A 21063-nucleotide genomic window follows, 5' to 3' on the forward strand; every position below is an offset into this window, starting at 1 on the left:
TGGCAGATGTTTAATCTGAGTGCTGGTGTTCTCCTAGTGCTGTCTGTAAGCAGGAATGGAATCGTGTGTCTTACCTTGCGTTGATGAGGTACTGCGCGAGGCTGATGTTGGCGGGGGTTCCTGTGATGGTAATCTGGCGCTCCGATGACCCTTCCATGGCGTTAGCGATTTTGATCTGCGCTCCAGACATCTGACGGATCTCGTTGATTTTGGTTCCCTGGCGCCCGATTATGCAGCCTATTAGCTGGGAAGAAATTGCAGAGGCTCTTAAAAAGCTAAATCTTGCTCCGGGAACAGAAGAGATGGACAGCTTTCTGCCAGAAGAAATGAAGCAGTTTTCCACTTTTCTGTAAGACTAAAGGCCAATTTGGCATAGCCCACGCTTAGCACTTAGCCACATACCCCAAACCAGGGGTGCCCAATCACCAGCAAAGGCTCGGTGTGGCTACAACTGCTTAAAAATGGGAAAGCAGGTGTGCTGCTGGTTGTTAGGAATACAAGCTTGCAGCCAAACCAGCCCTGTATGGGTAAGATTGATACCCTTTGCCATAGCAGCTATTTAAAGTATTTACTTAAAGTTTATCTGTTTAAATACTTTTGCTCACAAAAAGGTGCTGTTTTCTTAACAGTGAATCGAACCAAATGTAATTATCTGCAAATAAAAGCCGAAATGTTAATCTTTTTGTAATATTTCTTTTTTAATTTCAAACAAAAATATTTTCTGTTTACAGCAGAAATAAAATATTAGCCCCAATATTCTAATACTTTTAGAGAGGACTGTATTTTAGATTCTGTAATTGCATAATAACTAAATTAGTTAAATAAATAGGTCTCTGATGCTACCAGGCTCAGTGGGCAAAACCAGCCAAACATATTTGCATATATGCTAAGTACTGGCAACTTGGTCACTAATGAATAGAATTACCGACTAGATTAACATGAGAACAATAACTGACAGTTCTTTAAACATTACCTCAAAGCATATGTATGCTCACTAGTGGTTAAAGACTCTAAAATAACTAATTTGTCTATTTTCAACCCCACAAAGAGTATGAAGCAGAGGGATAAAGCCCATTTCATGCAGCCCAGCTCTAGTGTGAGGTATCAGAGCAGTGTAAATACTACACTGAGCAGTGCTGAGACTCTACAGGACTGTAAATATAGTGCATTAGCCTGTACTCACATCATTGGGAATGGTGAGTTCATGAGTACTGGCCGGGGGACTGGCATCCAGACCTGAGGCAGAGAGCAGACGAGGGTGGAGGGAGAGACCATGATAAACAGTACATAACACACACACACACACACACACACACTCAACCAAACTCAAACACTCACCCACCCACTCACTCACTCACTCACTCACTGACTCAATCACTCACTCACCCACTCACCCATCCACTCAACCAAACTCAAACACCAACCCACCTACCCACTCACTCACTCACTCACTCACTGACTCACTGACCCACTCACTCAACCACTAACTTACCCACTCACTCACTGACTCACTCACTCACCCACTCACTTAACCACTTACTCACTCACCCACTCACCCATCCACCCACTCACCCATCCACTCACCCACTTACATACCTACTCACTCACCCACCCACTCAGTTATTTACTCACCCACTCGCTCACCCACCCATTCACTAACTTACTCACTCACCAACCCACTTACTCAATCACTCACCATCCACTTACTCACTCACTCATTCAACCACCTATTTGCTCGCTCGCTCACTAACTCGCGTACTCGCTCACCCATTCACTCAACCAAACTCAACCAACACACTCACTCATTCAACCACCTATTCTCTCACCTGCTAACTTGCTCAATCACTTAACCACTCATCCACCCACTCACTCACTCACTCACACACCCACTTACTCACACTTAACCAACAGCATTACGAACTATTCCGGCCTGCACAGAACAGGCATATAACAGGACCCAACAAGTAATAAATCCTCTCTCAAGGTGTTAATAATTTTTTTATGTATTAATTTATTTATATATTTAATAATTATGAACGTGTTCTTTTTCCTACGTGGAACGGCTGACCTGGTGGGTCATCATCTCTGACATGCTAAAGCAATGCGCTGAGCATGGCCGTGCATGCAGAACCACTTCATTCACATTCACCAGTTTAAACTGAGCATATCAAACTCACCACAAACAGAATTAAGCATGCCTGCAGAGCATAATTATAAAAGGATGCATAATAAATAATTGATGTTTATTTTTGTATGGTTTCTCTAAGACTGGATGAAAAGGCTTCCCAAAATCAGCATGCTAACGTGTCGGTCTCCTGAGACGACCGCTGGAGGACTCATTCAATCATGTCATATAAAAGAGTGAGCCTTCAGTACCCATGTAGGAAAGGGAGGAACCGGCTAGTGCTATCTTTGTTTAAAGACACCTTGGCTGCCTTTTACAGGATGCTGATATATGAGTCTAATAAATGTGCAACAACAGTTTAAATAAAGTTTTACAAGAGATTGGATTTTCAGTACTTTATGCCCCTGTCTGTTCTAAAAAACACGACAAACACACTTTTGTTTTTCTATTAGAGTGCATTCATTTGCACGTTTTTTTAGAATCATTATCATTTTACCCTTACCCTCTGTGTTTCATCAGGCATTTAAATGGAAAAGGGTAATTCCACTGATTTTTCAAAAAGAATACCGTAGTCTTATTATAAGGGTATCGATGTAAACAGTCATTCAGCATTCAGGGTGATTTTATGTGAATTTTTTGTCTCCCTAATAAAGCCAGGGAAGTGCATTTGAAAATACTTTACAACATATATCCTACGAATGAGAGAATTGCAAAATTAAAAAATATAGATGTTGAATGCTCCTTTTGTCATTTTTTACATTTTTTTCACACATTGACCTAGATATGGAGTATATTAAAATATTTTTATTATATTAAGTAAATAATACATTCATCAATGTGAATGTTTGCCCTCATTACCAAAATTAGATATGTTTTTACTGGACTTTGCCTCACTTTTGAAATCATTCAGAATTGCTAAGAATAAGAAATGGAAAAAACTGTAAGTATCTGTGATTAGCTCTCACTGGCCTCTTGTTAATACATACCTTTTTTTCTTTCTTTCTTTTTCTCATTATTGTAAATAATGTCTTCTATTGTGGTTTCTTTGTATTAACATGAACATTTAAATAATAATAATAATAATAATAATAATAATAATAATAATAATAATAATAAAAAGTAAAATACTATATTCTAGGAAAAGCTACTAGGAAAATACTATATTCTAGGAGCCATTGTGTACATATAAAATTCAGTGTGTGTTTGTAGGTTTACCAGTGATTTGGATTGCAGGTAATGGCTGTTGTTGGTAAATACAAGTTCCTCGCAAGACCATTTTAGAGGGCACTATGGGGGCAGCCCTAGCATTTATGGAGCAGCCCTGTTCTGGTTCAATCCCCTGAACCAGCAGGAAGTTGGCTAGGGACTGGATGGTCACTTATTAAATGCTCTGTACTTAAGGGAAGTGAGCTAGAGACTGGAAGTCCACTGGTTTAATCCGCTGGGCTGACAGGAAGTGAGGAGTAAAGTACAGAGGAAGTAAAAGTACAGCACTTTGTACTTCCTTAACTTTCACATCTATGGTGCACTTGAGCAAGACACACTGAGTCTAGTGGCTGAGTCTAAGGGTGATATTCTCTCATTTAAAGAGTTCTGTAAATTTGGAGCATTTTGTTCTGTTGCTTTGGTTTGGTTTCACAGAAGGAAAAACACAAGTGCATTAAAATGCACAACAAAACAAGACATATGAGCAAATTTTCTCCACTTATTGGTCAGAGCTGTCTGTATAACGTTGAGTTTTGACATTAATCTGACTCCCCCTGTCAAACTGATGTCCAGCACCTGCAGCAAAAGCTGTGTAAGTGACTGAATTTTACAGAAATGTTGAAAAATCAATGTAATTACCCTTTAACACTGCATTTTTTGCATAAGTTATTAAAGATATGCTGTCAAATCAAGCTATGAATTCATGTAGTATCTCCAGGTACTTTGTATCACTTTAGCTTTCACTGTTTAAAAGTTTTTTTAAATAAGTTACTCCAGATAGGAGAGTATATTCAGTGACTAAATGCAGATCTCCTGTTCTTCATGTTCTGTAAAACTATAAAAATACAAAAAACCCAAACAAATAAATAATATATTTTAAAAAAAAGCAATTAAAAACAAAAAGGTTAAAGTAAAGTGAACAGCAACCACCAGGGGCATGTCATGAAGCGTGACACAGAGAGAAAAGGAAAAGAGAGAATAAAGAGAGAGAAAGACAAAAAGAGTGTTTCTACAGGTACAAAGAGAAGGACACTTTGAAAGGGCTCATGGGTACGTACCGGGGAAAGCAGGGGTGGTCTGTCCAAGGGGGGTAAAGGGGGTTTGCTGCATAGCCAACTGGTGGAGCTTGGTCAACTGCTGAGGGGGTAGGAGGGACAGTAGAACTAAGAGGTTATTGTTATAAACACACAGGTCACACCGAGAAATCAAGAAACTAAAACTAGAATAAAGAGAAGACGAGGAGAAGAAGCCATGGCACACAGTGGTGAAAGAAGAGCAGTAGAGAGAAGAAGAAAAAGAGCCAAAAGATAAACTTGAGTAGGACTTGGCCTGACTTGGTGAGTGAAAAAAATGCATGCATAATAAATCAGCTGGGTCACTCTGTATATTGTAGAAGTATCAATGTATTTAGTTTTGCAATAGTTCCAAAACACAGAATAGATTTTTTTTAGTTATTTATTTACATGTAAACTTTGGTGTTGGACAGGGGTTCATTTTACGCTGTGTTTAAACCTCAACCACTAGATGGCAGCATTGTACTCTGTCAATAAATCTCACTGGTATAATCACATAAAAAAACAATATACAGCTCTGGAAAAAAATTAAGAGACCACTTAAGTTTCTAAATCAATTTCTCTGTCTTCATTATTTATAGGTTTATGTTTGAGTAAAATGAATAATGCTGTTTTATTGTATAAACTACAGACAACATGTCTCCCAAATTTCAAATAAAAATATTTAGCATTTATTTGCAAAAAATGAGAAATGGCTAAAATAACAAAAAAGATGCAGGGCTTTCAGACCTCAAATAATGCAGAGAAAACAAGTTCATATTCATAAAGTTTAAGAGTTGAAAATTCAATGTTTGGTGGAATAACCCTGGTTTTTAATCACAGTTTCATGCATCTTAGCATTTTCTCCTCCACCAGTCTTACACACTGCTTTTGAATAACTTTATGCCACTCCTGGTGCAATGATTATTAAAAAAAAATCAGTTCAGCCTGGTTTGATAACTTGTGATCATCCATCATCCTCTTGATTATATTATTCCAGAGGTTTTCGATTTGGTAAAATAAAAAAAAACTAATCATTTTTAAATTGTCTCTTAGTTTTTTCCAGAGCTGTATTTGTGTATTTGTCTTGTTAACAGAATTTCGATACACTGAACTGTAAGATTGTAATACTGAATTTTAACCACTGTATCATGATACATACCGTATCACCAGCTACTTCCTAATTCACAGCCCTAACAGATGATAAAGTGAGTCTAGTAAGTGTTTATGTAACCTCTACACCACAGACTCTCTAAAGTCTCTGAACCTGAAGGTTGTACTCACAATGGGCCTTTAAGACATGTACTTGAACCCCTCATGAATCGTTTTCCATTAGAACCATAAGTAGATGATTGAAGAAGGGAAGTTGCAGCCTTTCTCCACTCTCTCCAACCATCACTTTACTGATTCTTATAAAACGGGAGGTTGCGATTAGTCCCCCATCATCCCTCACGGACATCAGCTCGAGCTGGAGGAGAGACGGATGCAGAGAGCTGCGTTTGTCCTCTAGAGCTGAGTTTAAGTGGGGGTGAAGAGGATGCCCGAGCTCCATTTGAGTGATTGTAACGTCACCCAATGCCTCCCTCAGCATCAATCACTGCCTATCCTGAGCGAGACGGACTGACACGCACTATGTCACCACATGCTCTTATGATTGAGACTGATTCATTCTGATTATTAATGGAGACGATGGCGCTCTCGCTGACCTAGGAGGCGTCTGCCATTTACTTATGTAACCCAATCTGTTCCATCAGAATTATTACAGTGTTTACTCATGACCATTACTGACTGTTCACTGCTAAATATAGAGCAGAAGGTTAAAGTGATAGTTTGGCCAGACAGTTCACAAAGATGGATATTAGGATATAGAAAGCTTATCTACGCTCTGTCATTTGAATGGCATTGCATTTGTAAGTATACTGATAATATAATGATTAATGGGGTTCACCAATTTTCTGCATATTTTAAAGGAGAAAGTAATTCAGATTGATTTTAATGTGGAGAAGTGCAATGTTTAATATAATTTGCTTTTCAAAAACCAATTAAGTCAATTAAGTTAAGTCAATTTGTACTGGCTATACGTATATACGTATTTGTATATGTAATTTAGTAGAATGTAAATATTTTCATGTATTCCTATTGTACTATTATTAGCATTACACTTGAAACTCTTTGAACATATAATAAAATAGTAAAATACGCAAAAAATCCTTTCATTATCATTGCTGTAAAATAGTTAACTGTTCAATGTTAAAGTCAAGTCAAACTAAAATTAAAGTATCTTATTACACAGCATTTTTTTTAGTTAATGCAAGTTATTTTAGTTCTGCATGTTAGTTTGGTTCTCCTCCACCAGTCTTACACACTGCTTTTGGATAACTTTACGCCTTTACTCCTGGTGCAAAAATTCAAGCAGTTCAGTTTGGTTTGATGGCTTGTGATCATTCATCTTCCACTTGATTATATTCCAGAGGCTTTTAATTTTGTGACATCAAAAATTTGTGAAACTCGTCATTATCATTGCTGTAAATAGTTATCTGCTTATTGTTGAAGTCAGGTCAAACTAAAATTGTAGTATCTTATTACATAACATTTTTTTTTTAGTTAATGCTAATTATTTTAGTACTGCATGTTAGTTTGGTCAAAAATAAATGTTAACCTGAGCCTCAAAAACATTAGTGAATGAGCTGAAGCTGAAATAACTGAAATATAAAAAATATAGTTATTAAATAATAATAACAGCTTCACTATTTACTTAAAAAATACTCTATACTCACTTACGTTAGCCTAAACTTTAACCTTATTTACAGTGCATTTAAAACCTTATTAAAACACTCTGAATTACTTTGTTTAAAGCTAAACCACATTGTTGTCAATATGTGGAAATTTAATGAACATTTTTTTTAAGAACCAATAAAGCAAAACCCCTCCCTTAGAAAATGACAACTACTGCAGTGATGTCATTTTCCAACTCTGTAGGCCAAGTCCTAAGAAGTCTGGTCCACAACTGAGGTCGGGCTCAGGTCGAGAACAATTTCAGATTGTAATGCGACAAAAATTACACATCAGAAATGTCATATTAATATTATTGGTTAATATTAATAGAGGTCCAAGCTGAAAAACTACAGAACCATGCAGACGGCTGACGGTGCTGGGGGAGGGAGGGGGGTTTATGGAGGGGGCTGGGAACTCACATCTGGATGTGGAATGGCATATTGTCCCTGAATTGTGTAAGCCTGTGAGCGAGAGAAACAGAGAAAAATCAAATTAACACCTTTTTACCAGCAGGCTATTAAACAGTCACCTGATTCAGAGCCGCTAGAGGCCTTTTTAATATTTCATACTGCATCTCAGCACTTCAAACATTGTTAAATATGAATAATTCAAAGGCAAAACATCAAATTAGACATTCTTCATTAAGAGGTCTCATATGACATCTACGTTTATTTATATATATATATAAGTGACAATCGAGTTTACGCTGTGCCGCTCTGTAACCTGCCTTAGAGGAATGTGACACTAATGATTATTTTATGGACTCTGAACTGCCAGACTCCATTCAAGAGGCCACCTGTAATTAATGGCTGTTTGAAATGGAGTGTGGGAAAGTGGCTAAGGTTGAGTAAGTGGAATACGAGTGGAAAAACGGCTTAATTATTCATCTAGCTGTTAGAATATTGAGGAAAATTGTAAGACGCACAAACTGTAGAGTCATGTTTGTTAATGAATGAGCTGGAATGACTTGCCTGACAGATTTGTCAGATACAATATCCCTTTAATATTGCTGCCTATTGTATTTGTCCAATTAAAATTTTAATTTTAAATTCATTTCCCCCTCATTAAAAACCTGTTTTTCATATTTATCATAACTTTATTTTCTGTACGCATCCATTGTAGGCATATTAAAAGGATATGATATCTATTTTGAAGGGGAGAAGAGGACGGCATAACAAGAGCTTGCATGTCAGACATCAATGAGTTGTGAAGTGTGAAATAACTAAGCTAGCATTAGTTTAAGCAGCATAATGTGAACCATACAGCAAAAGTTGTTCATCATTTTTAGCTAGAAGTACATGTTGGCCTGGTCTATCTATTGTTCCTACTGTTTTTAGGCACATTTACCAGGTTTGCTTGTTTTGCCAAGTATTACTATTATACCACCCAACCAGTAATTTGAAATGAGGACTGTCCTCAATTACAATAGCAGCAGTAAATTTCAGCACACTTTTCAATACTACTAGAACATTCTAAACACAAAGAACTTCTCTCCTCAGCACTGGTCTAACAGCAAGCTCCATAATGTTCTCCGTCTCCCCCTCTCTATCCCTGAGCCAAGCAGTCCCCTGGCCGTGGTGGCACGGTAGCATGCATGTGAAAAGGTGAGAAACCTGAATGCACTAACAGGCAGTGGCTGGTGCTGCAGTAAAAGGCTGAGATTGGCTGCGGACGCCGCCAGCGGGTCGGCTCTTACCTGGCCACCTGAAAAAATGACGGGGGTGGAGGCGGGCTTTGGGCGGTAAGGGATGGTGGCACCTTTCGGTGGGGACTAGCAGAGGGGAAGAGGGAAGAGGCGAACACAAGGTTAGACCCAGAAAGAGAACCATACAGTAGACAGTTGTGTGTGTGTTTTATTATATTTTAACTTAAATATGTTCATTATGATTTGACCTAGATTGTTAAACTTTACCCTGGAATGGTAAAAAACAAGAGTTTGGTGCATGGAAGTGATTGATTGTAAATGTGTTTTGTGTAGTTGTGAAATGCTACTTTTTTTTTTTTTACATAGTTTTATTTTTTTTAGTTTTTCCCAATTTTCTCCTAATTTACACGGCCTATTACCACTCATTAGGACTTACTTATCACTAGTGATGCCCCAACACACCAGGAGTGTGAAGGCAACCACATGCCTTCTCAGACACATGTGAAGTCAGCCACCACTTTTTTTAAACTACTGCTGATGCAGCCTTACTAAGTAGCATCACAGCGCACTCGAATTAAAGTGCAGCGATTTGGTTCTTACAGATGCTCACAGACCCCTTGTGCTTATCGACATTATCCTTTGGAGTGATGTGGGGAGAGAGCGCCATCTGCCTACCCAGAAAGAGCAAGGCCAATTGTGCACTCTCAGGGCTCCGGTAGCTGATGGCAAGCTACATGAACAGGATTCGAACCAGCTATCTCCTGATCATAGTGGCAGTGCTTATCCCACTGGACCACTCGGAGCCTGTGTCAATGCTACTTTGGAAAAATATGGAAATAAGTCTAAAAAAAAAGCTAGGTGCTAATGCTAGCTGACCAGATAAAGCACTACAGCTTGCACAAGGTGAAGCTAGCCAGATTCTACAGGCAGCTGAGGAGAGCGGGCCACATTTTTGATGTGGAAGCTAGAACCTTTTAACCCTACCAGGTTCTAATACAATCTTTCCAGGTAGTTTCTATTACTGATCAACTGCTGTATTTCAGTTATATGACTACACTGTAAACCCAGAAGTTGTTTGAACTCAAATGATTTAAGTCTGTTTTAGATCAAATTGGATATTCCTAAACAATACTCAACTATTTTGAGTTAGTTGAACATTTGTGGGCACAGATACATTCAAACTGAGATCTTTGAGTGGAATCAACTAAACTGAGTTTAGTCTGTTGCCATTAACAGCTTCTTTTCCATTGGCTCTTCTGTCACAATCTATTTGCATACTGGGTGTGTACACTCACCATCAGTGTGTAGTGATTCCCCCTGGGCTACCTTAGAAATAAATCAACTTCCTCTTTAGTTGTAATAACTTGATGTTTTAATTTATGCTAGCTTAAGTTTTCATTCCCCATTACTTAACTTTTTTAAGGCAACCGTTTTCCTCAATTTTTTTTAAGTAAACTTATCTGGACTTACATAACAAAAAAGTATAACAAAAAAAAATAAATAAATAAATTCAACTTCCCCTTTAGTTGTAATAATTTGATGCTCTAAGTTATGCCAACTTAAGTTTTCATTACCCATTACTTATCATTTTTAAGGCAAACTTATCCGGGCTTACAGTGCATACAATCCTGTGGAACTAGGCCCTAACCATATAGACCTCAGCCCATCTCTCCTGCTCCTTTTCCCTTTGTTTCGTCTTAGCAAACACCAAAAAACATCAATGAGGAATCAGGGAGGAACGGAGATGCGCAATAAAAGACATCCCCAGACGCAGAGAGATCTAAAGCCCGTCTACATAAAGGAAGTGACTCTGCCTCAGCCGGCGCATTGATTGAGGTGGCAGCATCAGGTCTGAGTTGGAACAAGAGCGGAGAATGAGAGGCATTCAATACTGTCCCCGTCAGAGCCCCCTGTTCCCCCCGGCACTCCTGTGGCCCCGCATGCCACTGCTGGACCAGAATAACACTGCAATCGATAAGTGGAGAGAAAGAACCAACACATGGGCCATATGTGTCTCATCACAGCATCTGTAAACAACACACAGCCTCTCCGGAGGGGTCAGAGGGGAGTGTGTTAGATAAGCCTGTTATGATTACTCCAATACAGTCGATAACTTGATTTTAAAAGATAACAAATTATATGTACAGCTCTGGAAAAAAAAGGGACCACTTCAGTTTCTGAATCAGTTTTGCTATTTATAGGTATATTTTTGAGAAAAACGTACATTGTTGTTTTATTCTATAAAACTACAGACAACATTTCTCACAAATTCTCCCAAAAAATAAAAATATTGTCATTAAGAGCGTTTATCTGTAGAAAATAAGTAATGGCTGAAATAACAAAAACGATGCAGAGCTTTCAGATCTCAAATAATAAAAAAAAAAATTAAATTCATAAAGTTCAGAAATCAATATTTGGTGGAAAATCCCTGGTTTTTAATCACAATTTTCATGCATCTTGGCATGCTCTCCTCCACCAGTCTTACACACTGCTTTTGGACAACTTTATGCCACTTCTGGTGCAAATGGCTTGTGATCATCCACCTTCCTCTTGATTATATTCCAGAGGTTTTTAATCTGGTAAAATAAAAGAAACTCATCATTTTTAAGTGGTCTCTTATTTCTTTCCAGAGCTTTATTTTTGATGAGCTGTCATGGATTAACTGCCAGCTGGCATCTTGGAAACTAATTTTGATTTTAGCATTTTAATAAGCTTTGATTAATCAAAATAATACACTATGTATACAAATATATTGGGACACCTGTTCATTAATTGTTTCTTGCTGTATCAAGGGTGTTAATTGTTTATCCTGCTTTTGTTGGAGTAACTGTCTCTGCTGACCTGGGATGGCTTTCTACTAGATTTTGGAGCACTGCTGTGAGGATTTGATTGCATTTAGTTATAACAGCAGTGCTAGTGAGGTCAGTAGAACTGTCAGTGGAACTGTGATAATCACCACTGTTCTATATCTCAATGCTGGGGGGTGTTCATATCCATCTAGCCCACACCTGGCATTAGTGCAGGTAGGTGCCAGTATGTTTACACTCATCAGCTCCATATAATCCTATTCTATTGGCAATACTTCTCTACAGGGACTAGACAAGCTGTGTGTGTGTGCGCATTTGCACGTCTGTGTCAGCAATGGGTCCCACATAATTAAAGTATCTGAATGCATTCTTTGATAGGTGTGTCCACATATATTTGCACATATATTGTACATTATACCACAGTTAGTTCCGATCCTGCAATGTGATTGGCTGAGAGACGCTCTATGAGTGCCGCTATCAGCCCGTAATGCACTGTAACTGAAGCTCTCCATGTATTACTCTGACTAATACAGCTAATCTAGCAACAATGCAGCGCTTACAAGCCAAACAGAGCAGCTACAAACAGAGCAGCAGAGGAACTATTTGAACTCGCAGAGATTGTATTTTCTCGTCCTTTCAATAAACTTTCAATAAACAGCAATAATGGAACTGTGGTATAATCGCAATAATAATTCACTCAAGGTTTGTGCTATAACTTGTATATTGGCACTGCTGAGCTGATCTATGGCAGTGCCAATATTACACATTACACATAGCACCAATCTTAAGTGTATTATTACTTAATTAACACTCATGCAAAAACCTTGTTAATGCATATGTTTTGACATAATGTGAATCTGTCAGTTATACTTTACGTTGTGTCAATTTTATAATGAATGGACCAATAGGAATTCTCCTAAGTTATTTTTAATAAAATATTTTTACATTGACTTGCTTTGAATGAAGTTTTTTTCCTTCTCTTGGAAAGTTCATATTTTGGAGATGTGAGGTCAAATTGACAATGACAGCCATGGTTCACAGCAAATATGTTCACTGAAGTACTAAATCCAAAGCCGTGTGTGTGTATGTGTGTGTGTGTCTGTGTGGTCTCTACAGCACTATATCTTCATTAAGGTGTATGTGTCAGTGGTATGTGGTGCAGAGTGTATGTGGTTGTGATTAGCTGTCTAAAAGGCTTTGTCTGACCACACTGGCCACCTCACTGTACCTCCAGCATGACCACACATATCTGTTTGACACATTGGATGATGGCTTCAGGGGTGCCCGAGATTGTCACGGCGCGCTCTGTGGAGTTGGGCAGCATGTCTCCAGCAACCTGCACCTGAGCTCCTGTGGACTGAAGAGAAATCAGAACATTACAGGTGTGTACAACATGCCTAACACACATAGAACAAAAAAACGTAATACTTAAAACCTTTGATAATGACATTTCCTATGATGTATATGCCTTGAAATACTTACATAATAGTATCAAATTATAAATGACTGTTAATAATATATATATATATATATATATATATATATTAAAGTTTATATTCTATTTCAGTTTATATCACATTCTATGTTGATCAGAATGTTAATAATTTCTTATTTTGTGTAAAGAAACTTTCTTTATGCTTTTTGCTATGCTTTGTAATTAATTCCACTAAAGCCAAATGGAAAAAAATAGAATTGAATATTGTTATGCACTATGTATATTCAAAGAAATATACTCAATTATGCTGAAAAATTGTACAAAACAGGTGTTGCGTGCTGACAAGATGCATCAAGTACAAAAATGTGCCAACGTATCTCAAAACCCTATTTTTTTTTTAGCAACATTTTTATTTAAAATGTCACCAAATTTCTCTTCCCCCATCTCTCTCTCTCTCTCTCTCTCTCTCTCTCTCTCTCTCTATATATATATATATATATATATATATATATATATATATATATATATAAAGACTTGTATACACCCCTAAAAATAATAAAGGTTTGATTAAAAAACAACAACAAAAAATATATATATATATATATTTATTTATTTTTATATTTATATTATATTTATATTTTTCTCTTTTATAGAGAGAGAGAGAGAGGGGGGGGGGGGAAGAGAAATTTGGTGACATTTTAAATAAAAATGTTGCTAAAAAAAAATTAGGGTTTGGAGATACGTTGGCACATTTTTGTACTTGATGCATCTTGTCAGCACGCAACACCTGTTTTGTACAATTTTTCATTTTATTATTTTTTAGGGGTGTATACAAGTCTTATATGTTGATGACAGGGCTATCATCCAGCTCAATCCAATCATCCTTCCCGCAAAATAGAAATTGAATTGAAATTGCTACACTTATAATGCAAAGAAAATTATATTCAGATTGATTAACATGCTAAGTATGAATCAGCAGCTATTTTGGGATGTAATTTACCACCCCATCACATACCACCCATTCATGTTTTCTTGTAAATACAGTATGACTCTGAATGTCTGAATGAAAATGATAATATTGTTAAGGATTTTTTTGAGGTGGAAAATATTTATGGCAATATGTAAACTGAAAAATTGTATAGAATGGCTCAACTAATTATGTATTTGCATATAAATGATGTAACATATATTGAACATACCATTCTGAGCCTCTAAAGGTTAAACAGGCATAATGGCACACAGCTATTATAGACTCATCAAGCACACTCTCAAAAAGCCATCCGCACACAGTCAATAAACACGTCAAACAACCAAGATACATCCACCAGTGATCCAGCACTCAGCTGGTTACTAATGAGGGATCAGTAATGAGATTCTGGATTGTTTAGCCCTCCTGGCTTGAAGCTGTCAGTGAGCCAAATAAAAAAGCGATTATTTAAGTTAATTACGTTAATTGAGCTGTTAAACATCTCTTTACACAGAGTCTGTTCAGATGTGCTAGTTAAATTTAAATCTATAAAATAAAATATATCTGAATTGGTCATGTGACCACCGAAGAGACCATTGGCTTCTAGCTACCCTGAGACGAGTGTTGCCTGAAACACTTGACCGACAATGTAGAAAAACTTTGTTTTTTATATATTCTCCATTTGTTTTGGAAAATGTGCTACAATATTATGAGTTTTCTGCATTAGAAAGACAAATGGACAGTGAAGACAGATTGCTACAAACAACACACAAAAACACAATGCTACTGAGGGGACTTCTGGTGTTGCCATGTTAAAGACAGCAGCTAAAAACTAAGCTCCATCCATTTAAACAATCTCCTAACAAAACAACCAACAACTGTGAACAAAAATTTAATATAAACAGCAGGAGAGATCGTTAGTGCCCAATGGTCTCAACTGCTTCCAGAAAATGTAAAAATGCTGATATTCTTGAAAAAGAACATGACTATATCATAGGCAGTAATAATCCCTTATCTCTGTACTATATTTTGAAAAATGTTCTGTCTCTGTTTGCACTGCATAGTCTTAATATGACTGGTTATAGTTATAGATAGTTAAGTTACAAGCGACTCAGGAGAGAATAAAAATGAAACCATTGGCTTAATATGACTATATAGGACCTAGAAAAGTTTTATTTTATTTTTTTTTATATTGTTTATGTTTTTATAGACTCAACTTGGTGAGAAAACCAGTCTGTTGAGTTGGCGTTACATGATTTAGTCAAATAAAACTCTATTTTTCAAGTAATTTTTTCAAGTTTTCTTTAAAATATTTTCAAATCTCATCTTGTCTCGTTCTCGAGTGTCTTGCAGGTCAAGTCAAATCAAGTAGTTTTATTGTCAATACTGCATATGTACAGGACATACAGAGAATTGAAATTACGTTACTCTCCTTCCCAAAAATTACAGCAAGTACAGAAAATAGATATATAATATAAAAGAATGGGAGACACTATGTGTACAATATAACAAGGACACAGTAGACATACGTGAGACAGGAGACAAAAGTGCAATAGTGATGGGGGAGGTGATTAAGATAGAATGACAGTACAAGTATAAACAGAACCCGTATAGGCTGGTAAAGTGAATGAGTGCACACCTCTAATATCAATACTGTCCTTACACCCTACTACATACTTAAAATTCAAAAACTATTAAGTATTAATAATTGGAACTCAATTGTGATGCACCCAGTTTGTGTTTGGAACCGGCACATGCATGCACAGTACCCACGAAAGCTCATGTAATGTGCGTTTTCACCCATAATAATAAAGATAAGGATTAGTTCTAATATGGAGCTTGTCTAGATGAAGATTGTTTTAAGATTAAAACATATTATTGTGGTTGTAGCCTTAGTTTTTAATATATATACGATCAATATGTTGAGAAGCAGGAACTGTACCTCTCTCATCTCTTTGATCTTGGAGCCTCCCTTCCCGATGAGAGAGCCACACTGGCTGGCTGGGACCACCAGCCGGAGGGTAACGGGAGGCTTGCTGGTGGCCGGGCTGTTGCTCATGGAGTTGATTATATCCTGCAGACGCATTACAGCAAAAACAGAAAATCTGTGAGTGTTAAAGCTCAGAACTGCACTGTCTCTCTATACAAGCTCCTGCAGACTTGAGCTACTTTTCATTCTGAGGTGGTAAGCTGTTACAGGCCTAGAACTGGCTGTTACTGTTGATTTGAGCTCTTAACTGTTGCATGGCATTTCATTTCACTCTGACTGTCAGTTCAGGGAAATCCAGGCTCTCAGCACATTCATGCCCTGCTACAAAACAGACTGGAAAGGATAGACAGGCTTTGGTTGGCTAAATATTTTGCGGCGCCTTGCCTTTTCTCAGCTTTTCCAGCATTACTGACTGACAGAGCGAGAGAGAGAAGAAAAATATACCTCTTCAAACTTGTAGGCAATCATGGCGAAAGCCTTAAAAATGGCATCTGTGGGTCCTGTGATGGTGACGATTCTCTCTGGACAGTTCCCCTCCGAAATGTTAATGCGAGCAGCGCTCTGTAAAAAACACAAACCTCATATCAGCTGCTAGTAATACAGGGGTTATGATTCAGTATATTACTATATATATTATGGTACTGTAAGCAAGGTGGTAGGTTTACTTTTTTGTACAGTGTTGCAATATTAAAAAAAATTAAAAACCCATCTCCCGAAATTAAAATGTTACTTTATTTCTCGTCAAGCTTGAACATGTCTCGGGAGAAGCAAAAAAAAAAAAAAACAGTTTAGTATGGACTAGGAGGGATCTGGCAACACAGTATCAATGGCAGCAAGTGTGGTGACTGAGCAGTCACAGCAGCTCTCAGCAGAAGAGGAAAAATCGGGATTTCACATAGAAGATGCTCCCGCTACTTTTAAGTTGTATGTCTGGCTGCATTTTGGCTTCCCAGTGGAAAACTATAAACAGTAACAGAATGTAGAAAATTGTAGTAGCCATACACCGCGGCTAATACAAGCCATCTTGGCTAAATCATGTTAATGTGAGAAGCGCTCCGTAAAACACAAACCTCAAATCAGCTGCTAGTTCCTTATACACTATATGGACAAAAGTATTGGGACATCTGCTCATTCATTGTTTCTTCTTAAATCAAGGGCATTACAAAACTGAGTTTATTCTGCTTTTGTTGGAGTAACTGTCTCTTCGGTCCAGGGAAGGCTTTCTACTACATTGCATTGCATTGGAGCACTACTGTGTGGATTTGATTGCATTCAGTGACAGTGGAGCATTCGTGAAGCCTGGATTTTAATTATCACAACCCTACCTCATCTGATACTCCCCGTCTCATCCCAACAGTACTGGATGGAGCACAATCATTCCCGCTCAATGTCAAGGAGGCTTCATACCCGTCTATCCCATTTCTGCATGTTTTAGATTAATTAAAAGATCTATACTGTGTTACGTAATTACTAAAAAAAAAATCATTTTTTTTTAATATAGCAATAACAAAATATATATTTTTTTATCGCATTGGCAGTAATAATAACCATTATTGGATTTTTTCCTGATTGGATTTTATACTTACTTTATGCACATCAACTGGTGTTCGCTGTCTATTGTGTTCAACTGCACTACCTCCATTTTACATCACACACACACACTAAAGACTGTACTTTTATAATTTCATTTTATTTTTTATTTTGTTGTATTTATATGTATCATTTATATTTTTTTTATCTTTTTGTAACTTTGTGTACTATACACACCTGCTGCTGGATGTCAAGAATTTCCCCTCGGGGATCAATAAAGTATCTATCTATCTATCTAATAACCATTACACATAATAAAGCCTCTATGAATGATTCTATTAATGTATTGCAGATTTTCTACAAATTATCATGGCTCATAAGAAGGCAACATTCCCTCTTCCCTTCCTCCATACAATCCCCTGTGAGGAAGTGTCACTATATTGCTCTAAAGCCCCTGACTGTAGTTCTAATCCTGCAATCCAAACTCAGCCACTTCTGAAGGGTAAAGAGAGTTTACTCACTTCCTCACGCATCTTCTTCACAGTTTCCCCTTTCTGAGGAACAGATAACAACAGGCAATTAGTGAAAGGCAAAGTTTGAGAATGTTATTCTTTTATACTATTACACTATACTATTTATTCTTTTATTCTATTATATATATTTTTTGTTTTCTGTACATGTTACAGAATACAAGAACACAGTTTGGAAACATGAGATTATAATATAGCAAAGTGTGTTCACTTAACATACCTTTCCAATGATGCTTCCAACTTCCTGCAGAGATACACAAAAAGAAACATGTCAAATGGGCCTATGTAAAACATCTGTAACAGCCTCACCAAAATAAAAGCCCTAACAACTGAGTAATAAATAGATAACGATATTATATTACACTTTTTGTTCATATTAATGAATTTAGTGAAATCACTTATAAATAAAGAATTAAAGCAGTGGTAATAATTTAGTAATTCTTCTAGATTTTCATATTATATTTTTATAGAAATAATATATGTCAACAATAACTAATAAATAATAATTACTTAGTCAACAAGATGTTTAGTTTTACTAGTTTTTTTAATCAGCATTTGGAGTCAGCAGACCCAGTTACTTAATGTCTACGTTTTAATAACATTAAAAACTCATGTATTCCTGCTCAAATTAGATCTGTAAAATATTCATTTATATAATTTTGTTTCATGCTGCTAAATTGTCATACAAATACAGTATACAAACACAGCAGCAGAGGCTACAATTACAATAAATCTAAGTGACAATATTCTAATGCAGCTACAAATTGTAACCCCAATTATTACTATTGTAATTCTTCACTACAGATAGATAATTAATATTAATTATTTGTATAAATACAATTAACATTATTTTACCTTTTGATTATCATTATCGATTAACAACTACCACATTAGTTATTAAAAGATTATTAAGAATTATGGCTTTTTATTTATAGATCACTGCTTGTTTTATATATTGTCTACTAGCACTGTCCTATGACTTTTTTATCATGTCATATGAAAGCTGAACTAAACTGATTGGATGGTGAAACACTGGTACACACAACACTGCGGATCGAGGAATGTAAAATGGCCACACAATTTACAGGATCTTACCATGAGTACACTGGCCAATGTACAGCCTTGCTTACAAGATAACCAAAAGTCTGTAATCTATTTCCTTAAGGCACTTCATGATCAATTTACATACTGCTATTTCATGACTTTTGGCATGTTGGTGTATACATTTTATTTAATTTTTTTATTATAAAGAACTCTAAAATATATTTTTCAGAAGCATTTTAAACTTCTAAATCTTTATGAATATGTGCACACTGAGGATCATCACTTCTTTTCTATAATATTTTCTCACATCTTCTCATTTCTTACCTTTCCGTGCATGAGGAGGCGGATGGTGAGGGTGACATTCAGCCCGCCCTCTGACTGCACTTTGCCGGGTTCCATTCTGGGATTGGAGGAGAAGCAGGAGTGTGATCACGTGACAGCAAATCCCCAGGAGCAGGAAGAGAGAGATGGTATGGCAGCCAACCAGTCACCTAGAGAGAGCGCACACACACACACACACATACACATGCACACACACACACACACACACACACACACACACACATACACACACATACACACACACGATAAGTGATGTGATAGAAAGCAGAAGGCTGTTTAATGCATTCTCTTTGTAATTACATGCATTTAAAGGAGTACAGGCTTGCATGATGTGACATCACTGCTTATATTATACATGCAAACCTCGAACACAAGAGGGAGCACTTCTCATAAATTCAAGTCACAACCGTACAGTCATACTGTACACCAGTTACAATCAGTCTACAGCTTTCAAACAGAAACTCAAGAAAAAAAAAAAAAAAAAAAAAATATATATATATATATATATATATATATATATATATATATATATATATATATATATATATATATATATATATATTATATATACAGTGCCAGTCAAAAGTTTAGACACTTCATGAATTCAGTGTTTTTTTTTTTTCATTGTTTAATAATTTTCTGCTTTGCAGATTAATACTAGTCATTCAAACTTTGAAGAAATTGAAAGCATAAGAAAATTATAAACTCCAAGATATTAAAAGTATCCTGCTGTTGCAAAGATCATCAAAAACCTTATGATGAAACTGGCTCTCATCAGGACCACCCCAGAAAAAAGAGTTATTTTTTTTGCACAGGATAAGTTCATCAGAGTTACCCAGCCTCAGAAACCACACCTAAATGCTTCACAGATTTTTTTGGTTTGTTTCATTTGTGTAATTGTATTAATTTCCAATGTAGGTAAAAAACATTGAATGTAAAAGTTTGTCCAAACTTTAGTCTGGTACTGTATATGTATATAAAATAACAATACACTCTATATATCTAATATCCCATAAATATTTCCCACATCACTGCCCAATGCCAAAGCAGCACTGTGACAGGAAAAAGCCATTACACTTAAATATGATTCTGAGACTCAGAACACCCACAGTGTCTGCCTGGAATAGCAGAGTGGTCATTTCCTCTTGAAGCAGTATTCAATAATGCACATATGCAATGTTTTCGTCATATTGGAGTGTGCAGCGAATTCAAACATGGGTTTCCACAGACAGGTGTGAGGTATGTATTTCAACTAGCATCAGTACAAGGAGCTGCTGTGGCAGGGCTTGCACAATGCTGCAGAATTCACCAACTCACAGAATACGGATCACGATATTCGGTCAGCTCTGCAGGTTTCCCACTGGTCCTTTAAAAGTCTTAAAAAGCCTTACATTAAAACCCGGGTAATTAAGGTTTTAAATTGTCTTAAATTCACTATAAATTTGCTGTAGGTATTACATTTTTAAACTGTGCATTTAATGCCAGTGGATAAGCACATGCTAACCTTAGTGGTGAGTAAGCTAATGTTACTAGAAAGAGTACTAAGGTTAGCAGCGAAGTATCTAGCTACATTACTGGGGAGAGAACTAAGGTTAGTGGAGAGCTAGCTAACATG

The 21063-nt window shown here is 36.7% G+C and overlaps 1 protein-coding gene across 13 annotated transcripts in view; it reads right to left on the reverse strand.

Moving 5' to 3' along the window:
• The window catches only part of pcbp3 (poly(rC) binding protein 3), a 118524-nt gene that overhangs the window by 8797 nt on the left and 88664 nt on the right, over nucleotides 1-21063 (reverse strand). For 5 of the 13 annotated variants that reach the window (XM_022680160.2, XM_022680156.2, XM_049485368.1 and 2 more), the window contains 11 exons: nucleotides 19431-19597; nucleotides 18283-18306; nucleotides 18054-18086; nucleotides 16447-16563; nucleotides 15955-16086; nucleotides 12839-12967; nucleotides 8786-8929; nucleotides 7578-7619; nucleotides 4390-4468; nucleotides 1184-1236; nucleotides 75-244 (listed from right to left, as the gene is read on the reverse strand). In XM_022680160.2, coding sequence (XP_022535881.1) covers nucleotides 75-244; nucleotides 1184-1236; nucleotides 4390-4468; nucleotides 7578-7619; nucleotides 8786-8929; nucleotides 12839-12967; nucleotides 15955-16086; nucleotides 16447-16563; nucleotides 18054-18086; nucleotides 18283-18306; nucleotides 19431-19505 — 998 coding nt within the window. In that variant the 5' untranslated portion in view covers nucleotides 19506-19597. Of the gene's footprint in view, nucleotides 1-74; nucleotides 245-1183; nucleotides 1237-4389; nucleotides 4469-7577; nucleotides 7620-8785; nucleotides 8930-12838; nucleotides 12968-15954; nucleotides 16087-16446; nucleotides 16564-18053; nucleotides 18087-18282; nucleotides 18307-19430; nucleotides 19598-21063 lie in introns of those variants that run through there. The other 8 variants (XM_022680161.2, XM_022680159.2, XM_022680165.2 and 5 more) reach the window with 5 other exon arrangements.

The sequence above is a fragment of the Astyanax mexicanus genome, chromosome 11 (assembly GCF_023375975.1).
Source record: "Astyanax mexicanus isolate ESR-SI-001 chromosome 11, AstMex3_surface, whole genome shotgun sequence".
Classification (NCBI taxonomy): Eukaryota; Metazoa; Chordata; class Actinopteri; order Characiformes; family Acestrorhamphidae; genus Astyanax; species Astyanax mexicanus.